This window comes from Oncorhynchus tshawytscha, linkage group LG21 (genome assembly GCF_018296145.1).
Source record: "Oncorhynchus tshawytscha isolate Ot180627B linkage group LG21, Otsh_v2.0, whole genome shotgun sequence".
NCBI lineage: Eukaryota > Metazoa > Chordata > Actinopteri > Salmoniformes > Salmonidae > Oncorhynchus > Oncorhynchus tshawytscha.
This window is the reverse complement of record NC_056449.1, coordinates 40,433,138-40,456,161: the sequence shown is the minus strand read 5'-3', so window position 1 is coordinate 40,456,161 and position 23,024 is coordinate 40,433,138. Positions and strand designations below refer to the sequence as shown.

The 23,024-nt window shown below is 41.0% G+C and overlaps 1 protein-coding gene across 2 annotated transcripts; it reads right to left on the bottom strand.

The window, feature by feature from the left end:
* Positions 1-4,163: 4,163 nt before the first annotated feature.
* On the bottom strand, positions 4,164-21,430 carry LOC112236982 (transcription termination factor 1). 2 transcript variants are annotated; one of them, XM_024405600.2, is made up of 11 exons: positions 21,320-21,430; positions 17,687-18,656; positions 17,272-17,399; positions 15,404-15,589; positions 15,165-15,246; positions 14,858-14,988; positions 14,518-14,713; positions 8,262-8,354; positions 6,974-7,039; positions 6,564-6,649; positions 4,164-6,156 (listed from the first exon to the last, which is right to left on the bottom strand). In XM_024405600.2, exons 2-11 carry the CDS (start codon positions 18,460-18,462, stop codon positions 5,993-5,995), a joined length of 1,908 nt encoding a protein of 635 aa, XP_024261368.2. In that variant the 5' UTR covers positions 18,463-18,656; positions 21,320-21,430; the 3' UTR covers positions 4,164-5,992. The 2 variants fall into 2 exon arrangements, with proteins under 2 accessions (XP_024261368.2, XP_024261369.2); XM_024405601.2 differs by lacking the exon at positions 21,320-21,430 and adding an exon at positions 20,610-21,262.
* Between the last annotated feature and the right edge of the window lie 1,594 nt (positions 21,431-23,024).

The window sequence follows — 23,024 nt, the reverse complement described above, 5'->3', positions numbered from 1 at the left end:
TCTAGAAGAGTTACTACTACTACTACTACTACTACTACTACTACTACTACTTTCACATTCTAGAAGAGTTACTACTACTACTACTACTACTACTACTACTACTACTACTTTCACATTCTATAAGAGTTACTACTACTACTACTACTACTACTACCTACCCAATCACAGTAAAGCATAGGTAACATGTCTCACAGTAAAGCATAGGTAACATGTCTCACAGTAAAGTATGTAGGTAACATGTCTCACAGTAAAGTATAATTAACACCTCTCACAGTAGAGTACAGTTGAAGTCGGAAGTCAACATACACCTTAGCCAAATACATTAAACTCAGTTTTTGACAATTCCTGACAATTAATCCTAGTAAGAATGTGAAATGTCAGAATAATAGTAGAGATAATTATTTATTTCAGCTTTTATTTATTTCATCCCATTCCCAGTGGGTCAGAAGTTCACATACACTCAATTAGTATTTGGTAGCATTGCCTTAAAATTGTTTAACTTGGGTCAAACGTTTCGGGAAGCCTTCCACAAGCTTCCCACAATAAGTTGGGTGAATTTTGGCCCATTCCTCCTGACAGAGCTGGTGTAACTGAGTCAGTTTTGTAGGCCTCCTTGCTCACACATGCTTTTTCAGTTCTGTCCACAAATGTTCTGTGTGATTGAGGTCAGGGCTTTGTGATGGCCACTCCAATACCTTGACTTTGTTGTCCTTAAGCCATTTTGCCACAACTTTGGATGTATGCTTGGGGTCATTGTCCATTTGGAAGACCCATTTGCGACCAAGCTTTAACTTCAATATATCCACATAATTTTCCTACCTCATGATGCCATCTACTTTGTGAAGTGCACCAGTCCCTCCTGCAGCAAAGCACCCCCACAACATGATGCTGCTACCTCCGTGCTTCACGGTTGGGATGGTGTCCTTAGGCTTGCAAGCCTCCCTCTTTTTCCTCCAAACATAACAATGGTCATTATGGCCAAACAGTTATATTTTTGTTTCATCAGACCAGAGGACATTTCTCCAAAAAGTACAATTTTGTCCCCATGTTCAGTTGCAAACCGTAGTCTGGCTTTTTTATGGCGGGTTTGGAGCAGCGGCCTCTTCTTTGCTGAGCGGCCTTTCAGGTTATGTCGATATATGACTTGTTTTACTGTGGATATAGATACTTTTGTATCTGTTTCCTCCAGCATCTTCACAATGTCCTTTGCTGTTGTTCTGGGATTGATTTGCACTTTTCGCACCAAAGTACGTTCATCTCTAGGAGACAGAATGCTTCTCCTTCCTGAGCGGTATGACAGCTGCGTGGTCCCATGGTGTTTATACTTGCTTAGTATTGTTTGTACAGATGAACGTAGTACCTTCAGGTGTTTGGAAATTGCTCCCAAGGAGGAACCGGACTTGTGGAGGTCTACAATTGTTTTTCTGAGATCTTGGCTGATTTCTTTTGATTTTCCCATGATGTCAAGCAAAGAGGCACTGAGTTTGAAGGTAGGCCTTGAAATGCATCCACAGGTACACCTCCAATTGACTCAAATGATGTCAATTAGCATATCAGAAGCTTCTATAGCCATGGTATAATTATAAAAGCTGTTTAAAGGCACAGTCAACTTAGTGCATGTAAACTTCTGACCCACTGGAATTGTGATACAGTGAATTATAAGTTAAATAATCTGTCTGTAAACAATTGTTGGAAAGATTACTTGTGTCATGCACATAGTAGATGTCCTAACTGACTTGCCAAAACTATAGTTTGTTAACAAGAAATCTGTGGAGTGGTTGAAAAACGAGTTTTAATGACTCCAACCTAAGTGAATGTAAACTTCTCACTTCAACTGTACACCCTAGTTATCATTACTCAGTACTGGTACCCTGTGTATATAACCTAGTTATCATTACTCAGTACTGGTACCCTGTGTATATAGCCTAGCTATCATTACTCAGTACTGGTACCCTGTGTATATAACCTAGTTATCATTACTCAGTACTGGTACCCTGTGTATATAACCTAGTTATCATTACTCAGTACTGGTACCCTGTGTATATAACCTAGTTATCATTACTCAGTACTGGTACCCTGTGTATATAACCTAGTTATCATTACTCAGTACTGGTATATATAACCTAGTTATCATTACTCAGTACTGGTACCCTGTGTATATAACCTAGTTATCATTACTCAGTACTGGTACCCTGTGTATATAACCTAGTTATCATTACTCAGTACTGGTACCCTGTGTATATAACCTAGTTATCATTACTCAGTACTGGTACCCTGTGTATATAACCTAGTTATCAATAACTCAGTACTAGTACCCTGTGTATATAGTAATCATTACTCATTGACTCAGTACTAGTACCCTGTGTATATAACCTAGTTATCATTACTCAGTACTGGTACCCTGTGTATATAATCTAGTTATCATTACTTAGTACTGGTACCCTGTGTATATAGCCTAGTTATCATTACTCAGTACTGGTACCCTGTGTATATAGCCTAGTTATCATTACTCACGGACTCAGTACTAGTACACAGTGTATATAGCCTTATCATTACTCATTGACTCAGTACTAGTACCCAGTGTATATAGTAATCATTACTCATTGACTCAGTACTAGTACCCAGTGTACAATGGCTTGCGAAAGTCTTCACCCCCCCTTGGCATTTTTCCTATTTTGTTGCCTTACAACCTGGAATTAAAATGGATTTTTGGGGGGTTTGTATCATTTGATTTACACAACATGCCTACCACTTTGAAGATGTTACCTCTCTGATTAATGCCCTCTTTGCCTGGTGCGTGAGTGTTGGTGGTTGGCCCTCTCTTGGCAGGTTTGTTGTGGTGCCATATTCTTTCCATTTTTTAATAATGGATTTAATGGTGCTCCGTGGGATGTTCAAAGTTTTGGATATTTTTTTATATCCCAACCCCGATCTGTACTTCTCCACAACTTTTTTTGGAGAGCTCCTTGGTCTTCATGGTGCCGCTTGCTTGGTGGTGCCCCTTGCTTAGTGATGTTGCAGACTCTGGGGCCTTTCAGAACAGAAATATATATATATACACACTGAGATCATGTGACACTTAAATAATGTCCACCTGTGGCAATCCAACTAATGATGTGACTTCTGAAGGTAATTGGTTGCACCAGATCTTATTTAGGGGCTTCATAGCAAAGGGGATGAATACATGTGCACACACCACTTTTCCATATATTTTTTTCTTCAAATTTTTTGAAACAAGTAATTTTTTTCATTTCACTTCACCAATTTGGACTATTTTGTGTATGTCAAATCCAAATAAAAATCAGTTTAAATTGCAGGTTGTAAATGCAACAAAATAGGAAAAACGCCAAGGGGGATGAATACTTCTACAAGGTGCTGTAGGTGTTACCAATGTGGGAAGCTATGATTTTATTTCAATGACAAAATGATGTTTGATCAAAAGTTGTAAAGATCTTTAGTTGGTTGGCTTGCTATAGTTAGCAAACATGGCTAGTCTTTTCCTCGACTACAATAGAAAATACATCATCCTTTGGTGAAGACGGCATCGTCCAAGCCATTCTCCTCCTCGTCCAAGCCATTCTCCTCCTCGTCTATTCTACTCGTCCAAGCCATTCTCCGAGTTGTCGTCCGTCATGTTGAATGCACACAGTTTTGGGCTGAATCGAGAAGAAACTTACATCACTCCTGCAGTTGACCAACCACAGACAAAGGGGCATAGACTTCTGCTATCGAACTTCGACTTGCTTCAAGAAAATTGTTGGTGTGCACGAACAACTGAAAAAAACCCTTGCTGAAGACCAGTGAACCAAAAAGTCAACATTTTGTACTAAAAGCAAAACACTTTTAAGAACTGTTTTAGATGGGAAGCATGCGCAAGACACCTTTAGAAGCCAAGCATAATGCTGTGTGAATAAAGCATAGCCTACCAGATACTATCACAAGAGCAGAAGATACTAAATATGTAGGTATCATCTATGACAGATCTCAATAACCGCCATCGTCTAATTAAATGTCACTTTGTTAGCCAAAACAAACAAAAAAATTAAAAGGCACAAACACCACACGTATTATTTAATCTAATCATTACACAACTCTTATCCAAATTATAGGAGCACATCTGTGACCATCGTCCAACCAACAGATTAACACAGGACCTCTAAAAATAAACCCACAGTATTTTTATTTAACCTTCAGAACAGATTGAGAAAAAAAATTACAAAATTTAAAAAATCTATTTACAAGAGTGCCCTGTACACATTACAATAAAAAAAAGAATACTAAAACATACGTGAATAAAATATAATTCAACACACAACAAAAAATAAAAGCAATCCCATTCAACTACATAGAGGTCCTAAATCAATGATGTAAACTGCCTGAGTGGCACCAGAACATCTAACTGCAGTGAACTCTGCAAAACGCTACACAGATTAGGGGCAAATAAAACAGACGTTTTTTCCCCAAATCTGTGGAAACTGAAGGGATCTCCAGGGATCTCCCTTAATGAAGTTACATATAGAGTTTTTCAGATTGCTTTGTAAATAAATGAGAATACTCTCTTCTTACAAACAGAGAGGTCCATCCCACATTTTATACAGACTACAATGATGAGTCCTAAAATGGTCCCCTGTGATAAAACGTGTTGCTGAATGGTAGACTGTGTCCAAGGGTTTTAAAACAGACGTTGCCTGTAAAAAAAATATCACCGAAATCCAATACAGGGAGAAGCGTTGGTTTGAACAATCTTTCTCCTGTTTTTAATACTAAGGCGTGCTTTATTGAGATATATAAAAAATAAAAATAAAAATCTTGGATCTTAGATTCCAAGTCAAATTTTCTATATCCATTAGGAAGGACAACTCGTCATCAATCCAGACACCCAGGAACTTATATTGAGAAACGAGCTTAATTTAGGCTCCATTTATAGCGCAAATATGCAGGTCCTTTGTGACCTAGAGAACAGCATGAGCTTGGTTTTCACTTGTATTTAACACTAATTTAAGATCTGTAAGTGATTTCGTAACGGGATCAAAGTCATGCTGAAGTTCACGAACGGCCTGCTGCACAGAGGTGGCACAGGAATACAACACGCTGTCATCTGCATAGAGATGAATGTTACAAGTATGAACACTGTTTCCTATGTCTTTAATATACAAAGTGAACAATAATGGACCCAAAGTAGAACCCTGAGGAACACCTTTTTCAATCTCAGGAAATTCAGATTTAACCCCGTCTATCAAGATGGCCTGAGTTCTGTCACTAACATAATTCTGAAACCATAAACAGGCTGTATACCCCAGGCCGACTCTTGATAATTTCTTCAGTAAAACAGAATGATCAACAGTGTTGAACATCTTTGACAGGTCAATAAACAAGGCAGCACAGATCTTTTTAGCATCCAAGGCATTGACAAGATCATTAACAACTAGCGTGGTTGCTGTGGTAGTACTATGCCCAGGCCTAAAACCCTAATTGGTTTATATTAAGAATATAATTGTCAGATAAAAAAGGAACAAAGTTGTACATTAATCAAGGAATCAAGAATCTTAGTTAAACAAGTTAGTCTTGAAAAGTTGTCAAGATCATTTGTATCTCCACCCTAATGGAGTGATAGATGTCTACATCATACTACTACAGATTTCCATGCTTTTGGAATACTTCCTGATTACAATGTTACATAAACAATGTGGGCTACTGATCCAGCAATAAGGGTTGGCTGCACACTACAGCAGACCAGGCTCCAAATGATCAGCCCCTGGGGATGTTATCATGTCTAATGTTAACAAAGCATCCATCTTTATCGGTGAATGTCAGAAAAAGGAAAACTCCTGACCAGCATTTTCAGTATGGTCCAATAGATTTTCACCATCTACATCCAAACTACTCTTTTCAAAAGCTGCCTTTAAAATACATCCAAAATATAAAGCTCAGAGATAAAAAAATAAAAAAAAAGATTGATAAATCAACTGTTCTGAACCTCGCTGTAATAATCTCAGTCGTCCTCATCTTCAAAGATCTCTGAGAGCAGGAAGTGCTCTTGTGGATCTTCTCTGGACTCGGTCTCTCTGGACTCGGTCTCTCCTGACTCGGTCTGACTGTGTCGGAGGAGCTCTTCAAACTTGGGCAGAACACTACTGTACAGGAAATCAATGGTCTCTGAAAGTAAAACACATATACATTCAATTAGTAAATGTGTCCAGCAAACAACACGATTCTTCCTAGACGCATTTATTATATTTGAAGGGGGGGTGGGGGGGCCAATCAGTGGTTTTACATGTGATCCCACATGACATTTTCTTAGGAGGTTTTCATCTCTTTCCGAATGTAGAAACATAATTTACACATATGTAGACTTGTACAGTGCTGGAGATGAATAGGAGGTTAAAAACATGCAGTCAAGACGGAGCTAGCTTATACTTCCTGTCCCTTGGAAGTGATGTCACCGGAACACTGGTCATAGTGACTTGCACTCAACTATTCTAAACGCATACCTCCAACCTAAAAAAAACAACATAGGGATTGCAAAAAAAACAAATGTGTGTACGACAGCAGCTTACACCTACCACAGAAAGACATGCTCTGACGCAACGGCACTTTGGCTACTTTTAGCTTGTGGTAGTGCATCTGTACGTAGCAAGGAGTAACTCCCCTTTAAAACAGGAAAGAAAGGTTAGCATAGCATTCCCACACACATAAACCACAACGACCCTGCCATGTGCTGTTGTACCCCTCACTCCTAGAAGGTAGGAAACATTTGGCCAAGGCTGTGCCTCTACTGTACAGATACCCTTTCTTTGACCATTAACGACCGAGTTTGTAGACAATTAAAACATCTGTGTTGTGTTAAGAGATTTGAGAATCGAAACGTAAATACTAACATAATACAAACCTCTGTCAGAGAAAATGTCATTAATAATAAAAATGCAACATTGTCTAAAACAAAGTATAATCTGTGTATAATAAAACCTCTTACCCAATTGTGTGAGCAATTTCTTCCCAGTCAACATCTGAGGCATCTTCCACCTGCATTGCATTCAACCTGAAAGGTGAAAATGACATTGAATCAACATTGGCAAAATAAAAATGGTTGACCATGCCAGTTTCATATGCCATGATACCAAGAACAAAATACTTCCATTGGCCCTGTAAATCAGGACTACACAGAACGGTAACGCAGATGGTATATACTATGATAAGTCACCAGACTGGGTTAATAAATCATATTACACCACATTAATAAGTCACTAGACTGGGTTAGTAAATCATATGACACCACATTAATAAGTCACCAGACTGGGCTAATAAATCACATGACACCACATTAATAAGTCACCAGACTGGGTTAATAAATCATATGACACCACATTAATAAGTCACTGGGTTAATAAATCATAACACCACATTAATAAGTCACTGGACTGGGTTAGTAAATCATATGACACCACATTAATAAGTCACCAGACTGGGTTAATAAATCACATGACACCACATTAATAAGTCACCAGACTGGGTTAATAAATCACATGACACCACATTAATAAGTCACCAGACTGGGTTAATAAATCATATGACACCACATTAATAAGTCACTGGGTTAATAAATCATATGACACCACATGAATAAGTCACTGGGTTAATAAATCATATGACACCACATGAATAAGTCACTGGGTTAATAAATCATATGACACCACATTAATAAGTCACCAGACTGGGTTAATAAATCATATGACACCACATTAATAAGTCACCAGATTGGGTTAATAAATCATATGACACCACATTAATAAGTCACCAGACTGGGTTAATAAATCAAATGACACCACATTAATAAGTCACCAGACTGGGTTAATAAATCAAATGACACCACATTAATAAGTCACTGGGTTAATAAATCATATGACACCACATGAATAAGTCACTGGGTTAATAAATCATATGACACCACATTAATAAGTCACCAGACTGGGTTAATAAATCATATGACACCACATTAATAAGTCACCAGACTGGGTTAATAAATCATATGACACCACATTAATAAGTCACCAGACTGGGTTAATAAATCATATGACACCACATTAATAAGTCACTGGGTTAATAAATCATATGACACCACATTAATAAGTCACTGGGTTAATAAATCATATGACACCACATTAATAAGTCACCAGACTGGGTTAATAAATCTTCCAAAGAAAATAAAACGAAACAATTCTACAATAGCATATATTGAGAAAAAAATCTTCACAAAAACTCACGCTTTGATCAAATCCACTTTAGCCTTTAAGGTTTTCACACCTCCACTGAATGCTGGTTGTCCATGTGCCATTTTGTATGCCATAACACCCAACCTGGGAACAAAGAGAAGAGAAGATACAGCCTCTGCCTCAAAAGACAATGTTCTGAATCTGAACACTTGTGGAAACAAAACCAGGGCGACATTGTCAAAGTGGAAGAATTGTGCAACGTGCAAAAAAGAACAATTTGAGTTATAAAAGGAGACGACTATTTAACTAGAGTTTAGCGAGCAATTCATCTGAGCTAACTAACAAGGTGTACGATATATGAATCATTTCTGATAATTTCCCTGTTTACCATAAGTAACATAAAATCTTAACAGTGCCTATTCCATAAGGTTGACTGGCTAAAGAGTCATATTGGCATGCTTGCTATGGCAACTGGCTAAAGAGTCATATTGGCATGCTTGCTATGGCAACTGGCTAAAGAGTCATATTGGCATGCTTGCTATGGCAACTGGCTAAAGAGTAATATTGGCATGCTTGCTATGGCAACTGGCTAAAGAGTCATATTGGCATGCTTGCTATGGCAACTGGCTAAAGAGTCATATTGGCATGCTTGCTATGGCAACTGGCTAAAGAGTCATATTGGCATGCTATGGCAACTGGCTAAAGAGTAATATTGGCATGCTTGCTATGGCAACCGGCTAAAGAGTAATATTGTCATGCTAGCTATGGCAACTGGCTAAAGAGTAATATTGGCATGCTTGCTATGGCAACCGGCTAAAGAGTAATATTGGCATGCTATGGCAACCGACTAAAGAGTAATCAAATCAAATTTTATTTGTCACATACACATGGTTAGCAGATGTTAATGCGAGTGTAGCGAAATGCTTGTGCTTCTAGTTCCGACAATGCAGTAATAACCAACGAGTAATCTAACTAACAATTCCAAAACTACTACCTTATACACACAAGTGTAAAGGGATAAAGAATATGTACATAAAGATATATGAATGAGTGATGGTACAGAACGGCATAGGCAAGATGCAGTAGATGGTATCGAGTACAGTATATACATATGAGATGAGTATGTAAACAAAGTGGCATAGTTAAAGTGGCTAGTGATACATGTATTACATAAAGATGCAGTAGATGATATAGAGTACAGTATATATGTAGACATATGAGATGAATAATGTAGGGTAAGTAAACATTATATTAAGTAGCATTGTTTAAAGTGGCTAGTGATATATTTTACATCAATTCCCATTATTAAAGTGGCTGTAGTTGAGTCAGTGTGTTGGCAGCAGCCACTCAATGTTAGTGGTGGCTGTTTAACAGTCTGCTGGCCTTGAGATAGAAGCTGTTTTTCAGTCTATCGGTCCCAGCTTTGATGCACCTGTACTGACCTTGCCTTCTGGATGATAGCGGGGTGAACAGGCAGTGGCTCGGGTGGTTGCTGTCCTTGATGATCTTTATGGCCTTCCTGTGACATCGGGTGGTGTAGGTGTCCTGGAGGGCAGGTAGTTTGCCCCCGGTGATGCGTTGTGCAGACCTCACTACCCTCTGGAGAGCCTTACGGTTGTGGGCGGAGCAGTTGCCATACCAGGCGGTGATGCAGCCCGACAGGATGCTCTCGAATGTGCATCTGTATAAGTTTGTGAGTGCTTTTGGTGACAAGACAAATTTCTTCAGCCTCCTGAGGTTGAAGAGGCGCTGCTGCGCCTTCTTCACGATGCTGTCTGTGTGGGTGGACCAATTCAGTTTGTCTGTGATGTGTACGCCGAGGAACGTAAAACTTACTACCCTCTCCACTACTGTTCCATCGATGTGGATAGGGGGGTGTTTGCTGCTGCTGTTTCCTGAAGTCCACAATCATCTCCTTAGTTTTGTTGACGTTGAGTGTGAGGTTATTTTCCTGACACCACACTCCGAGGGCCCTCACCTCCTCCCTGTAGGCCGTCTCGTCGTTGTTGGTAATCAAGCCTACCACTGTTGTGTCGTCCGCAAACTTGATGATTGAGTTGGAGGCGTGCGTGGCCACGCAGTCGTGGGTGAACAGGGAGTACAGGAGAGGGCTCAGAACGCACCCTTGTGGGGCCCCAGTGTTGAGGATCTGCGGGGTGGAGATGTTGTTACCCACCCTCACCACCTGGGGGCGGCCCGTCAGGAAGTCCAGTACCCAGTTGCACAGGGCGGGGTCGAGACCCTGCTTGATGACGAGTTTGGAGGGTACTATGGTGTTAAATGCTGAGCTGTAGTCGATGAACAGCATTCTCACATAGGTATTCCTCTTGTCCAGATGGGTTAGGGCAGTGTGCAGTGTGCAGTGTGGTTGAGATTGCATCGTCTGTGGACCTATTTACAGTGCATGTCATATTGGCATGCTATGGCAACTGGCTAAAGAGTAATATTGGCATGCTATGGCAACTGGCTAAAGAGTAATATTGGCATGCTTGCTATGGAAACTGGCTAAAGAGTAATATTGGCATGCTTGCTATGCCAACTGGCTAAAGAGTAATATTGGCATGCTTGCTATGCCAACTGGCTAAAGAGTAATATTGGCATGCTTGCTATGCCAACTGGCTAAAGAGTAATATTGGCATGCTTGCTATGCCAACTGGCTAAAGAGAAATATTGTCTTGCTTGCTATGCCAACTGGCTAAAGAGAAATATTGTCTTGCTTGCTATGCCAACTGGCTAAAGAGTAATATTGTCTTGCTATGCCAACTGGCTATGGCAGAAGTTTGACGTACAGCGCATACGAAAAGTATTCAGACCCCTTGACTTTTTACACATTTTGTTACAGCCTTATTCTAAAATTACTTTAAATCTTTTTCCCCTCTCAGTCTACACATAATACCCCATAATGACATCATAATACCCCATAATGTCATCATAATACCCCATAATGACATCATAATACCTCAATGACATCATAATACCCCATAATGTCATCATAATACCCCATAATGACATCATAATACCTCAATGACATCATAATACCTCAATGACATCATAATACCCCATAATGTCATCATAATACCCCGTAATGACAAAGCAAAAACAGCTTTTTTAGAAACGTATCCATTCTTTTCTGAAGATCCTCTCAAGCTTTGTCAGGTTGGATGGGGCGCACCGAATCCACTCCCGCGTTGTCTTGGCTGTGTGCGTACGGTCCTTGTCCTGTTGGAAGGAGAACTTTTGCCCCACTCCGAGGTCCTGAGTGCTCTGGAGCAGGTTTTCATCAAGGATCTCTCTGTTCATCTTTCCCTCGATCCCGACAAGTTTTCCGGTCCCTGCTGCTGAAAAATATCCCCACAGTCGAATGCTGCCACCACCATACTTCACAGTAGGGATGGTGCCAGGTTTCCTCCAGATGTGACACTTGGCATTTAGGCCAAAGAGTTCAATCTTGGTTTCATCAGACCAGAGAATCTTGTTTCTCATGGGCTGAGTCCTTTAGGTGCCTTATGGCAAATTCCAAGTGAGCTGTCATGTGCCTTTTACTGAGGAGTGGCTTCCATCTGGCCACTCTACCATAAAGACCTGATTGGTAGAGTGCTGCAGAGATGGTTGTCATTCTGGAAGGTTCTACCATTTCCACAGAGGAACTCTAGAGCTCTGTCACAGTGACCATCAGGTTCTTGGTCACCTCCCTGACCAAGGCCCTTCTCCCCTGATTGCCCAGTTTGGCCGGGCAGCCAGCCTAGGAAGAGTCTTGGTGGTTCCAACATTTTTCCATTTAAGAATGATGGAGGCCACTGTGTTCTTGGGGACTTGCAATTGCTGCACACATTTTTTGGTACCCTTCCCCAGATTTGTGCCTCGAAACAATGCTGTCTCGAAGCTCTACGGACAATTCCTTTGGCCTCATGGCTTGATTTTTGCTCTGACATGTACTGTCAACTGTGGGACCTTATATAGATTTCCAAATAATTTATAATCAAACTGTATTTGTCACATGTGCCGAATTCAACAAAAATAAATATGACAATCAAATATGACATATCAAATATGATTTCTGGCAGGCTGCAAGAGAATGTGCTAGCTGTTGTGATTGGCTCTTCGAGTCTCACTGCGAAGGGTCTGAATACTTGTGCAAATAAGTGTCAGGATGTTGGACTGATGGGGAGGTTTATGACCCCCATAAATACCTTTCCCCTCTCTCTACTCTACCGATGTGACTTGAGTAAAGCCTTTGTTAACATTGAGAGTCTGGTGACATCAAAAGATGGGAAACGGAACCATATTTGAAAATATGCTTTGGGACTTAATGAATATGTCAGATCAGTTGGCGTCAGATCTTATTACTGATGATAGGACGACATATCTTGGAAGGTGTATCTTGGAAAGTCTACACATTATAGTTATCAGATTCACATGGAATTGTGCAATTTAAATGTTTAAATATGAAACTATTTGTGAAAAGATTAAATGTAATTTTAGCTCCTAAATGAGAAAACGGGTTATCATCGAGAAACTCTGCTCACTCAGAGGCCCCGCCCAAGTGAACAGACATTGGTTGTAAACTCTGCTCACTCAGAGGCCCCGCCCAAGTGAACAGACATGGGTTGTATAAACTATGAAACACACCCTTCTTTCACCACTATATAAACCCGTTGGCGAAAATGTAACTTCCTGTTCCAAGGACGTGTGAACTTGAAGTCCCCACTTTGAAAGGACAAAGACCACATTTAGAACTAAGCCAACCTCAGCAAGAATCTAACGAAATTAGCATAGAATTTCAATGTGAAGGTGACGACCTACATGCTGGAAGGATGAATTTCGACTATACCAGCCCAAATATAGCATGAGCATATAGCATGGCAACTTGGTATGAACTTTGAACCCTTATTCACTAAAGAAGTGATACCTCCTAGCCGTCGCATTAGCGCAGCAACTGTAAACGTGGGTTAGGAAAGGACGGACGACGTATCCAGTCTAACACACACAACGATACAGCAACGTATCCAGTTTACCACCAGAGGCATTCTTCAGAAGACCAGAGATCCATGCTGGACCACCCGGTCTCCCATATATACGAACAATCTACTGAAGCGCAGCTCAGAGTAAATATTTATTGCATTCAAATTTTTTCAAATGGGCGGTAATTTAGAATGCATATGATTCTGTATTTACGATAGCATGGCTTCTCCCTCTGTTCCTCAGGCTTCCCGCTCTTTCACTGAAACCCCACTCCCTTTCCTTTGTGGAACCAGCTGTCATATCTGTTCCGTCCGCTAGGGACGATTTCCTTTATGACATAAGTTGTAATCAATGTATGATTCATTCTGTGTATATGTAATTATGTGTGATTATTTAGGTATTTAGTAAATAAATAATTAAACCAAATTTTGTATTGCTGATTCAACTTGTTAGCCAGGGTTCGTGAAGATAACCAAGAATGTACAACTTTGCGATTAAACTAAATAAGGTGAGGATTAAATATTGACTGCTATTGATGTAAAAGATGACTAGGTCTTTAAGAGTTTATTCGGAAGATAACAGCTCTATAAACATTCTTTCATGGTGCCCCAATTCTCTAGTTAATTACATTTACATGATTAGTTCAATCAGGTAATATTAATTACAGAGAAATTATTTTATAGAATAGCATGTCATATCACTTAATCCGGCATTGCCAAAGACACGACATAGGGTATTTCACATTTTCTACTTCCTGTATATAGCCGTGTAATTATCTACTTCCTGTATATAGCCGTGTTATTTTCTACTCTCTGTATATAGCCATGTTATTTTCTACTTCCTGTATATAGCAGTGTCATTTTCTACTTCCTGTATATAGCCATGTTATTTTCTACTTCCTGTATATAGCAGTGTTATTTTCTACTTCCTGTATATAGCCATGTTATTTTCTACTTCCTGTATATAGCCGTGTTATATTTACTCATTATTAGTTATTCCTTGTGTCACTATTTATCTTGAACTCTGCATGGTTGGAAAAAAGGACCCGTCAGTCAGCAATTCACTGTTAGTCAATCTGACACATCCAATAGTCTCTTGACAGATGCTACGGTACAATTTATGTTTACAGTCTGTCCATGAAAGATTAGTGAGCGATACATGAATACCAACTTCATCATAAAACACATTGTTGAAGAAAAGTTCCAAATTAAATCACCCTGGAAGATCATAATGTGTTTTACGGTCATTTCTGCACTTTGCATAATTATTTTTCACTGTGAAAACGTCGGCCATTTTTGTTTTTGTTTTTTTGCAACAGTTACCCATGAAACTCTGTACTACACACCATTTCATTCGACACTGGTCCCGGTGGCGTGTCTTAACCCTCCGGCATACAACTGTCCAGGGGATGTTGTTGTACAGCTGGTCTTTCCTGACGGTGGCGTGCACTCTGCCAGGCTCCACCTGTCCCAGCAGGTGGTCTCGCACAGCTTCCATTAGTCTCTTCAGTTCTTCCTCGCCCCAAGAACCTAAGTTTGCGACTGAAAAACACACACCAAACAAAGCGGGACCGTTGTTCAGACAAACGCTGGTAACAAAATGGCCCAGAAAGTAGTGAAGCAGGATGTCAGGCAAGGAGCAAGAGTCATTATATTTAATTAAAGTTGTAAGATGACTTGACTTACAAATCTGAGAAAAACGTTTCCTAAGGGGCGTTTCACTCCGGCCAGTCAACTGTGAGATCTTCACCCAATTGTTGCCGTGCAACATCTGCAGTTTTTTCAAAGAGTAAAGTTCATCTTCGTTGAACCTTCGTCTAAAAATTCATAGAAACATTCAAGTAATAAGTCTGGAACAGCCCAGTATAACGAGCTTCATGTCAGGAAAAACGGCACAGTTGTTAGTTCCAATTCAACATCACTATACTTTTGTACACAGTCAAAGCCCATTATTACCGTTGTCAGTTCCTTAAAGTAACTAGCCCAGTCTTACCGGCCCTTGTAACTGCCGCCATCAAACATTTTCCTCCCACCACGAGTATAGATCTTATGCCAAGGCCTCGGGATTCCTTCACCTGGAACAGGTTAGGGAGAGGAGAGATCAGTTTTCAGGGAAACCCCTTAGCATACTTATTTAGCACTGTCGACAATGGTAAAGACCGGGATATAAATGTGGGGATGAAGCGCCATCGGACTAGTTATCATTATGAAGCTGGTTAGAAGTCAACGCACCTATTCTTGCAGGGAATCTGTGACAACTCTTCAGCCTCTGGATAAAACACAGTTCGTCTCTGAAGCGCTTTGTATGGAAGAGTTTAGCGGCATTCTCAATCCCTGTGAGAGCCAGGAAGTCGTTTATGTTACTCATGAGTTGTCTGTTCTCCTGTGCGCTGTATCGTCCAGTTCGCAGGGAAATGCCTGGAAAAGACAGAAGATTCCACAGAGTCTTAAGCAAGGGTGCCAGACTAGCACGGTAACCTAGGGCGCCAGACTAGCACGTTAACCTAGGGCTCCAGACTAGCACGGTAACCTAGGGCTCCAGACTAGCACGGTAACCTAGGGCTCCAGACTAGCGCGGTAACCTAGGGCTCCAGACTAGCCAACCTAGGGCTCCAGACTAGCACGGTAACCTAGGGCTCCAGACTAGCACGGTAACCTAGGGCTCCAGACTAGCACGGTAACCTAGGGCTCCAGACTAGCACGGTAACCTAGGGCTCCAGACTAGCACGGTAACCTAGGGCTCCAGACTAGCACGGTAACCTAGGGCTCCAGACTAGCACGGTAACCTAGGGCGCCAGACTAGCACGTTAACCAAGGGCTCCAGACTAGCACGTTAACCAAGGGCTCCAGACTAGCACGTTAACCAAGGGATCCAAACTAGCACGGTAACCTAGGGCTCCAGACTAGCGCGGTATCCTAGGGCTCCAGACTAGCATGTTAACCAAGGGCTCCAGACTAGCACGTTAACCAAGGGATCCAAACCACGGTAACCTAGGGCTCCAGACTAGCACGTTAACCAAGGGCTCCAGACTAGCACGGTAACCTAGGGCTCCAGACTAGCGTGGTAACCTAGGGCTCCAGACTAACACGGTAACCTAGGGCTCCAGACTAGCGCGGTAACCTAGGGCTCCAGACTAACGCGGTAACCTAGGCCTCCAGACTAACGCGGTAACCTAGGCCTCCAGACTAACACGGTAACCTAGGGCTCCAGACTAACGCAGTAACCTAGGGCTCCAGACTAACACAGTAACCTAGGGCGCCAGACTAACACGGTAACCTAGGGTGCCAGACTCCAAACTGGTACATTTTCAGTTGGTGGCACCAGCCCATGTTTTGGTCGCACCCAAAAAAAAAATGCATGAGTGACCTAATATCATAGGCTAATGTATGTGCGTCTAGTCCACCACCTGAGTAAGAGGAAACTCAAAACACAATGTCTTTAAAATAATACCCACTGCTTTTTGTCCAGCAGCAGGCCCCAGCGGAACAGGCACAGAGACTCTCATTACATTACTGTTAACAAACACTGGTTTCATCCTCCTACAAAAATAGGACATTTTGAGTCAGGTGATGTAGATTGTGCAGCTCACACCAACGAGACAAATTAAATAAATGTAACATCGAAGTCTAAATCTTATCGTACGCAGACGGCTTTAGGGTGTCAAAACGTGACTAAATGATGTCAGTCTGGAGCCCTGGTTTAACCTACGGGGTCTAAATGATGTCAGTCTGGAGCCCTGGTTTAACCTACTGGGTCTAAATGATGTCAGTCTGGAGCCCTGGTTTAACCTACTGGGTCTAAATGATGTCAGTCTGGAGCCCTGGTTTAACCTACTGGGTCTAAATGATGTCAGTCTGGAGCCCTGGTATAACCTACTGGGTCTAAATGATGTCAGTCTGGAGCCCTGGTTTAAATGACAATACATTTAGTCAGCGGGCCAAACACTGAATATGGATTCATGTGTTAAGGGAACAGAAGTCAATACATTTCTCAAACATCTCTCAGCACAGTAGCATGTTACATAACATTGCTTACATGTGGACACGTTAGCTACATCATCGTACGATAAACACCATGAGAGTTTAAAGAATAAACCTACCTTGTCTTCGGAATTCCTTGAATCGATCAAGATCATACTTGATCATCGCTCTGATCTGATTAACAGGCCGAGACGCAATATTGGGAACAAACTCTTTGAGCTCAATCATAGCCCTCCATTCGTTTTCACTGTAACATAGAGAGGGGAGAAATATCTAAATAACATCTAAAACATCTGTTTTTGAAACCTCCGAGTTGACAGGGCAGAACAGAAATGCCTCCTCTCTGCACAGGAAGATGTTTCAGATGAAACTCTGGTACACAGCACAATGATTCACAAAGGTCTGGTTTTCACCAGCAAAACCACCTGTCAATGGTTATGTTCACTACAACCAATAGGGGAAAAAAATAAATCACTCTTCAGTATATGCTAGATTCACTCTTAAAACAAGTGTATGAGGTTCCTTTCTACTGACCTTAGAGCTTTATCGTTTTGGATGCGTCTGCGGTGTTGGGTGCTTGTCTCAACCATGGTTGTATGGAGGCCATCTTGCCCTGTCTCAGATTCTAGTCCAGCATCAGGAGTCCTGTTATCTGACTTAGAGGGGACACTGTCCATTCCCGTGTCGGACTCTCTGCAGCATTGTCTCTTGTTTCTCCTGCTGCCCTCTTCAGCCCCTCCATCCGGTTGCGTTTTCAGCCTCGTTGTTGTTTTCCATTTTCTCCCAGTTTGTTCTAGAATACCTGGGAGCTCGGTTTTATCTGGACAAACGCTCAGTTGAATCTCTCCAACTTTTTCCTTCTTTCGTTTCCTGTTCTCTTTTTTGTTATTCTGTACCTTCGTTACCACATTTTCCCCTCCCTCAACTCCTTCAGTGTATAGTTCTATGATTTCAGGATCATCTGCTGATCTTAAAACTGTCTCACGGCTTTCCGCTCCCTCTTCAAGCTTCGTTTGTCTGTTCTTGAGCTTCTTCTTACTCTTTATGGCCTCTACGGGCACCCTTACACCTGAGACATCTACTGCAGACGCTGAGAGGCCACTGTCCATCCCCTCTTCTGTCTCTCTGTCATTACAGGTTTTCTTTTTCTTCCAGCTACTCATCCCCTCCGCGGCAACAGTCACTCCATCGTCTCCACCACGTTGTGTGTGATGTGTGTTTGACTTTTTCTTAGTTCTCTCTTCGGTTCGTTCCTCAGGATCCCGTACCTCCATTTGCTTCTTACATTTCTTCCTCTCTTTCTCCACCATGTCCAACTCTGTCACCGTTTGCTCTTTAATGTTCCAGGTTCACGTTTCGCATCCCTCGACCGTGTCAGGTACCACAAATGAGAATGTTTCAGGAACGTCTTTCAAGTAAAAAGAAACAGGGAATCTCAGTCGCCCAGTTCTGTGGGTGTTGTCGTCTCCGGCATGGTGGCAGCTGTTTAACCGATTTGCTCCATCTATAAAACACAAAGACAATATTAAACGAAGCCGATTAAACTGAACTCTACGACTTTACTATGGAGTTGATCGGCGACTAGCGCAGGCAGACTGGGGCTTCGATGTCAAATAAAATGAAGTAACCAAAAACGACTGATTTCAGCACCCAAAGAAAAGCATGTGATTACACACATTGTATTTCAAAACACACACACACGCAAACACACACACACACACGCAAGCCTGAGCAATGGAGCAGTTGCATAGGTATGTTTTTGTACTCCCACTTTGAGGAGAAAATTATCATAATCCATTGGGTAATTTGTCATTTTCAAATCATTAGTCATGTTTTGAGCTAGTCTGTATTAAAATAGATACTGTCCGTTTTATATATGATATAATAATTAACAGATTGCATTTTGCACCTCTCCCCCCCCCCTCAAGATGAATGGTTCTGCCCACCGGAAAGGTGTTCTACCCTCCCGCCCACCACCATTCCGAACATCTTAGAATATACTATTTAGAACAAGCAGCTGATCATACTAGTTATCACAGCTACAAAGTCATAAAGGCCGTCTATTTTTACAATTTCTCTTCTTGAAATGTGATTTTAAAGCTAATCACAACCCTTACATTAACCACACTGCTAAGCCTTTACCTTAAAGAAACATATGTATATTTTAACTTTGTGGCTGTGGTAACTAGTGTAAACCCTGGAAAACACAACAAGCATGGATGCAATAAGTGTAAAACACATTATCTAACTGGGGATAGCTAGCTAACATAATGTCACAAGGCATTATCTAACTAACATAATGTCACAAAGCATTATCTAACTAACAATGTCACAAAGCATTATCTAACTGGGGATAGCTAGCTAACAACGTCACAAAGCATTATCTAACTGGGGATAGCTAGCTAACATAATGTCAAAGCATGATATGCTAACCAGGTAACATTCATTCTGAAATAACTTCATATTTCTTAGTTCTTCAGGTATTTAGAAAAACTTGAAATTGGCATGGGAGCTAAGTAGCTAGCAAACTACCAGCAAGCTCCCTATTCCCACAAAATCACGCTGTGGGGATGTTTTTCAGCGGCAGGGACTGGGAGACTAGTCAGGATCGAAGGAAAGATGAACGGAGTAAAATACAGAGATATCCTTGATGAAAACCTGCTCCAGAGCGCTCAGGACCTCAGACTGGAGTGAAGGTTCATCTTCCAACAGGACAACGACTCTAAGCACACAGCCAAGACAACGCAGGAGTGGCCTTGGGACAAGTCTCTGAATTTCCTTGAGTGGCCCAGCCAGAGGCCGGACTTGAACCGAGTTGAACCCAATCTCTGGAGAGACCTGAAAATAGATGTGCAGCGACGCTCCCCATCAGACCTGACAGAGCTTGAGAGGATCTGCAGAGAAGAATGGGAGAAACTCCCCAAATACAGGTGTGCCAAGCTTGTAGCGTCATACCCAAGAAGACTCAAGGCTGTAATCGCTGCCAAATGTGCTTCAACAAAGTTCTGAGTAAAGGGTCTGAATACTTATGTAAATGCGATATTTCTAAAATGTTTAATATAGTTGCAAAACTTTTTTTTTTGCTTTGTCATTATGGGGTATTGTGTGGATATTGAGGGATTTTTAAAATCCATTTTAGAATAAGGCTGTAATGTAACAAAATATGGGAAAAGTCAAGGGGTCTGAATACTTTCTGAAGGCACTGTATCTAACTGATGGGATACACAAGCTACATTATTGCCAAATGACAACGGTTTTCAACATAAATAAAAATGGAGCTGCAGTTTGGGAATGATTGCATCTTGGCTACTTTGCGAACTGCTAGAGCCATTTAGAATTGGTTTGCCCAGGGCTTGGCTAAAACCTGCCTAAACATATACAGGTTTTGAAAATATGCAGTTTCGATAAAGACAACGAGCATATTTGAATCAGAATCATTAAGCCAAGTCCTACTCACCAAACAGATGTCGTGTCGGTAACTGTGTTCAATGTGGAATTGTCCATTTACCAAAGTCAAAATAACAGGTGGAATCAACTAAATCAAACATCTGTATATTGTAAAGATATCATTTTGATTGCAACACTGAAAAAAAAATGTGTCTTTCAATTCATTGAGCCCCGTTTGAAATGATCACTGAGAATAACTTTCACACACAAGATGCGGATCACTTCGCAATGGCATTTTCAATCTATTTTATTCTGTTATATAACATCGTGGGTTTTACTATAGAATAGGTGTCTTGACTGAGATATGGGCTCTGGAAATAAGAGCGTGTCTGCTAAATGAACAAACCAAGGCTTTATCATTGCACATTGCCGAGGTTACTGCCTTTATCAGGTCGACAATAATGTTCCAATAGATCAATATTAAATGATACCTTTTTGACGGAATAATATATATTAGCAATTAGGACTCTTTATCTGTAATGGTTATGAGAAACATATATTTTTAAGTATTTTAAATGTAGTTTCTTGCACTTTCAGACCAATTCTGCCGCCCATGCGCACACGTTAAAAACATTTGTTCACACAAACACCGTTCCACGTATGATCAGCACAACTAGCTAGTTAGCTGGCCTGGTTAACTACACGTGATAGACTCTAGCTGACTAGCTAAATAAGCAAATCCGAGATAAATCTCGTAAAGAAAAACAAACAAGCACTGACCTGAACGAACACACGGGAAACTAAACTCCATTTCACTCCATAGCTTCCTTCTTCTGTTTGACGCGTTAAGGGCTGGCGACCCATCAGCAGACCACAGCGCCCCCAGGTGGATGGGGTGTTACTATAACGGACAGTCAGACCCACCAGTTCATAACATAAATAAAAGACTACGATGCGAGGAAAGAAACAGTGTGATCTACTATGATCATGCATTGAATTAACTGAATTGATAGACAACAAATTATACCACGGGCGACTCCTGACATCTGCAGCGGCTTGGGACTGGCGTGACAGCATACACTAAAACCAGAGAATGCAGCCACTGCAGTCCCTCATAAGGCCGTGATTGGGAGTCCCATAGGGAGGTCCACCTTGTGCTGGGGGCAATAAACGGCCACTCTAAAATGTGCAGTTTTGTCACACAACACAATGCCACAGATGTCTCAAGTTTTGAGGGAGCAGCAATTGGCATGCTGACTGCAGTAATATCTACCAGAGCTGTTGCCAGATAATTTAATGTTCATTTCTCTACCATAAGCTGCACCCAACGTTGTTCTTCGAGAATTTAAGTTTGTCCAACCGGTCTCACAGCCGCAGACGTGTATGGCGTTGTGTGGGCGAGCGGTTTGCTGATGTCAACATTGTGAACAGACTGCCCCATTGTGGGGTTATGGTATAGGCAGGCATAAGCAACGGACAACGAACACAATTGTATTTTATCAATGGCAATTTGAATGCACAGAAATACCATGACGAGAACCAGTTTTGTGACCAACAGAAACATACCTGTATTCCCAGTCATGTCCAATCTATAGATTAGGACCTAATGAATTTATTTCAATTGACTGATTTCCTCATATGAACTATAACTCAGTCAAATCAATACATTTGTTATATGTAGACGTTTCTATTTTGGTTCAGTATATATTCTTGTACAAATTGACGGAGATATTTGATGATGTTCTAGTCTATCAGAGACATCAGTCCGTGTCTTATTACCCTGAGAGACATTCCAAAACAGCACAATTAATCATTCCTGTTTCTAATGATGTGAACAGCAGACCTGCTGATTTCCCATAATGCTTTGTAATGTTTTGATCATGACATTATCTTTCAAATTAAATAAAAGACTTGAATGGTTATTTGTAACCCACAGCATGAATGACCTACAGTTGCTTGAAGCTTATACCTGTAAAATATGGCAGGTGAATATGTTATGGAGTTGTTTTGCTTTCATTGGTCCTGGGGCCCTTGTTAGGGTCAATGAAATCATCAACTCTACCAGGGCATTTTAGCAAAACACCTGGTTGCCTCTGCTAGGAGGCTGAAACTGGCCGTATGTGGATCTTTCAGTAAGACAATTCGCTAGGTTTCTATCTATCTATCTATTCTATCAAATTGACTTGTTGCGGATAAAAGGTTGTGAGTTACGTAATGCAGAAAAATAACTTTTGCAATTAAATTCCCATGTATCAGATAAAAAAAATAGATTTGGTTTCCATCGCATTTTCAACTCAACTGACGGTTTTGTCACAAATATAAATTGTTATATAGCAAATGTGCCCACTCTGGTATTGGCAGCTGCGCTCTGACCTACAGCTTGCAGATACACTGCAGGTATAGCCTACTACACCATGAGATTAGTATGACAAAAAAGAGTGAGATTATTTCTGAATTGTCAAACAGCAGTCAAGCATCGATCATC

What these genes read in the sequence shown, in the direction of transcription:
- LOC112236982 (XM_024405600.2), bottom strand. Translation starts at nt 18,462, where the DNA reads ATGGTGGAGAAAGAGAGGAAGAAATGTAAGAAGCAAATGGAGGTACGG. An exon ending in CAAGGAATTCCGAAGACAAG is followed by an intron (nt 15,590 to 17,271) that starts GTAGGTTTATTC and finishes TGTCTTTTCCAG; the next exon opens with GCATTTCCCTGCGAACTGGA. An exon ending in GGCGGCAGTTACAAGGGCCG is followed by an intron (nt 14,989 to 15,164) that starts GTAAGACTGGGC and finishes ATGAATTTTTAG; the next exon opens with ACGAAGGTTCAACGAAGATG.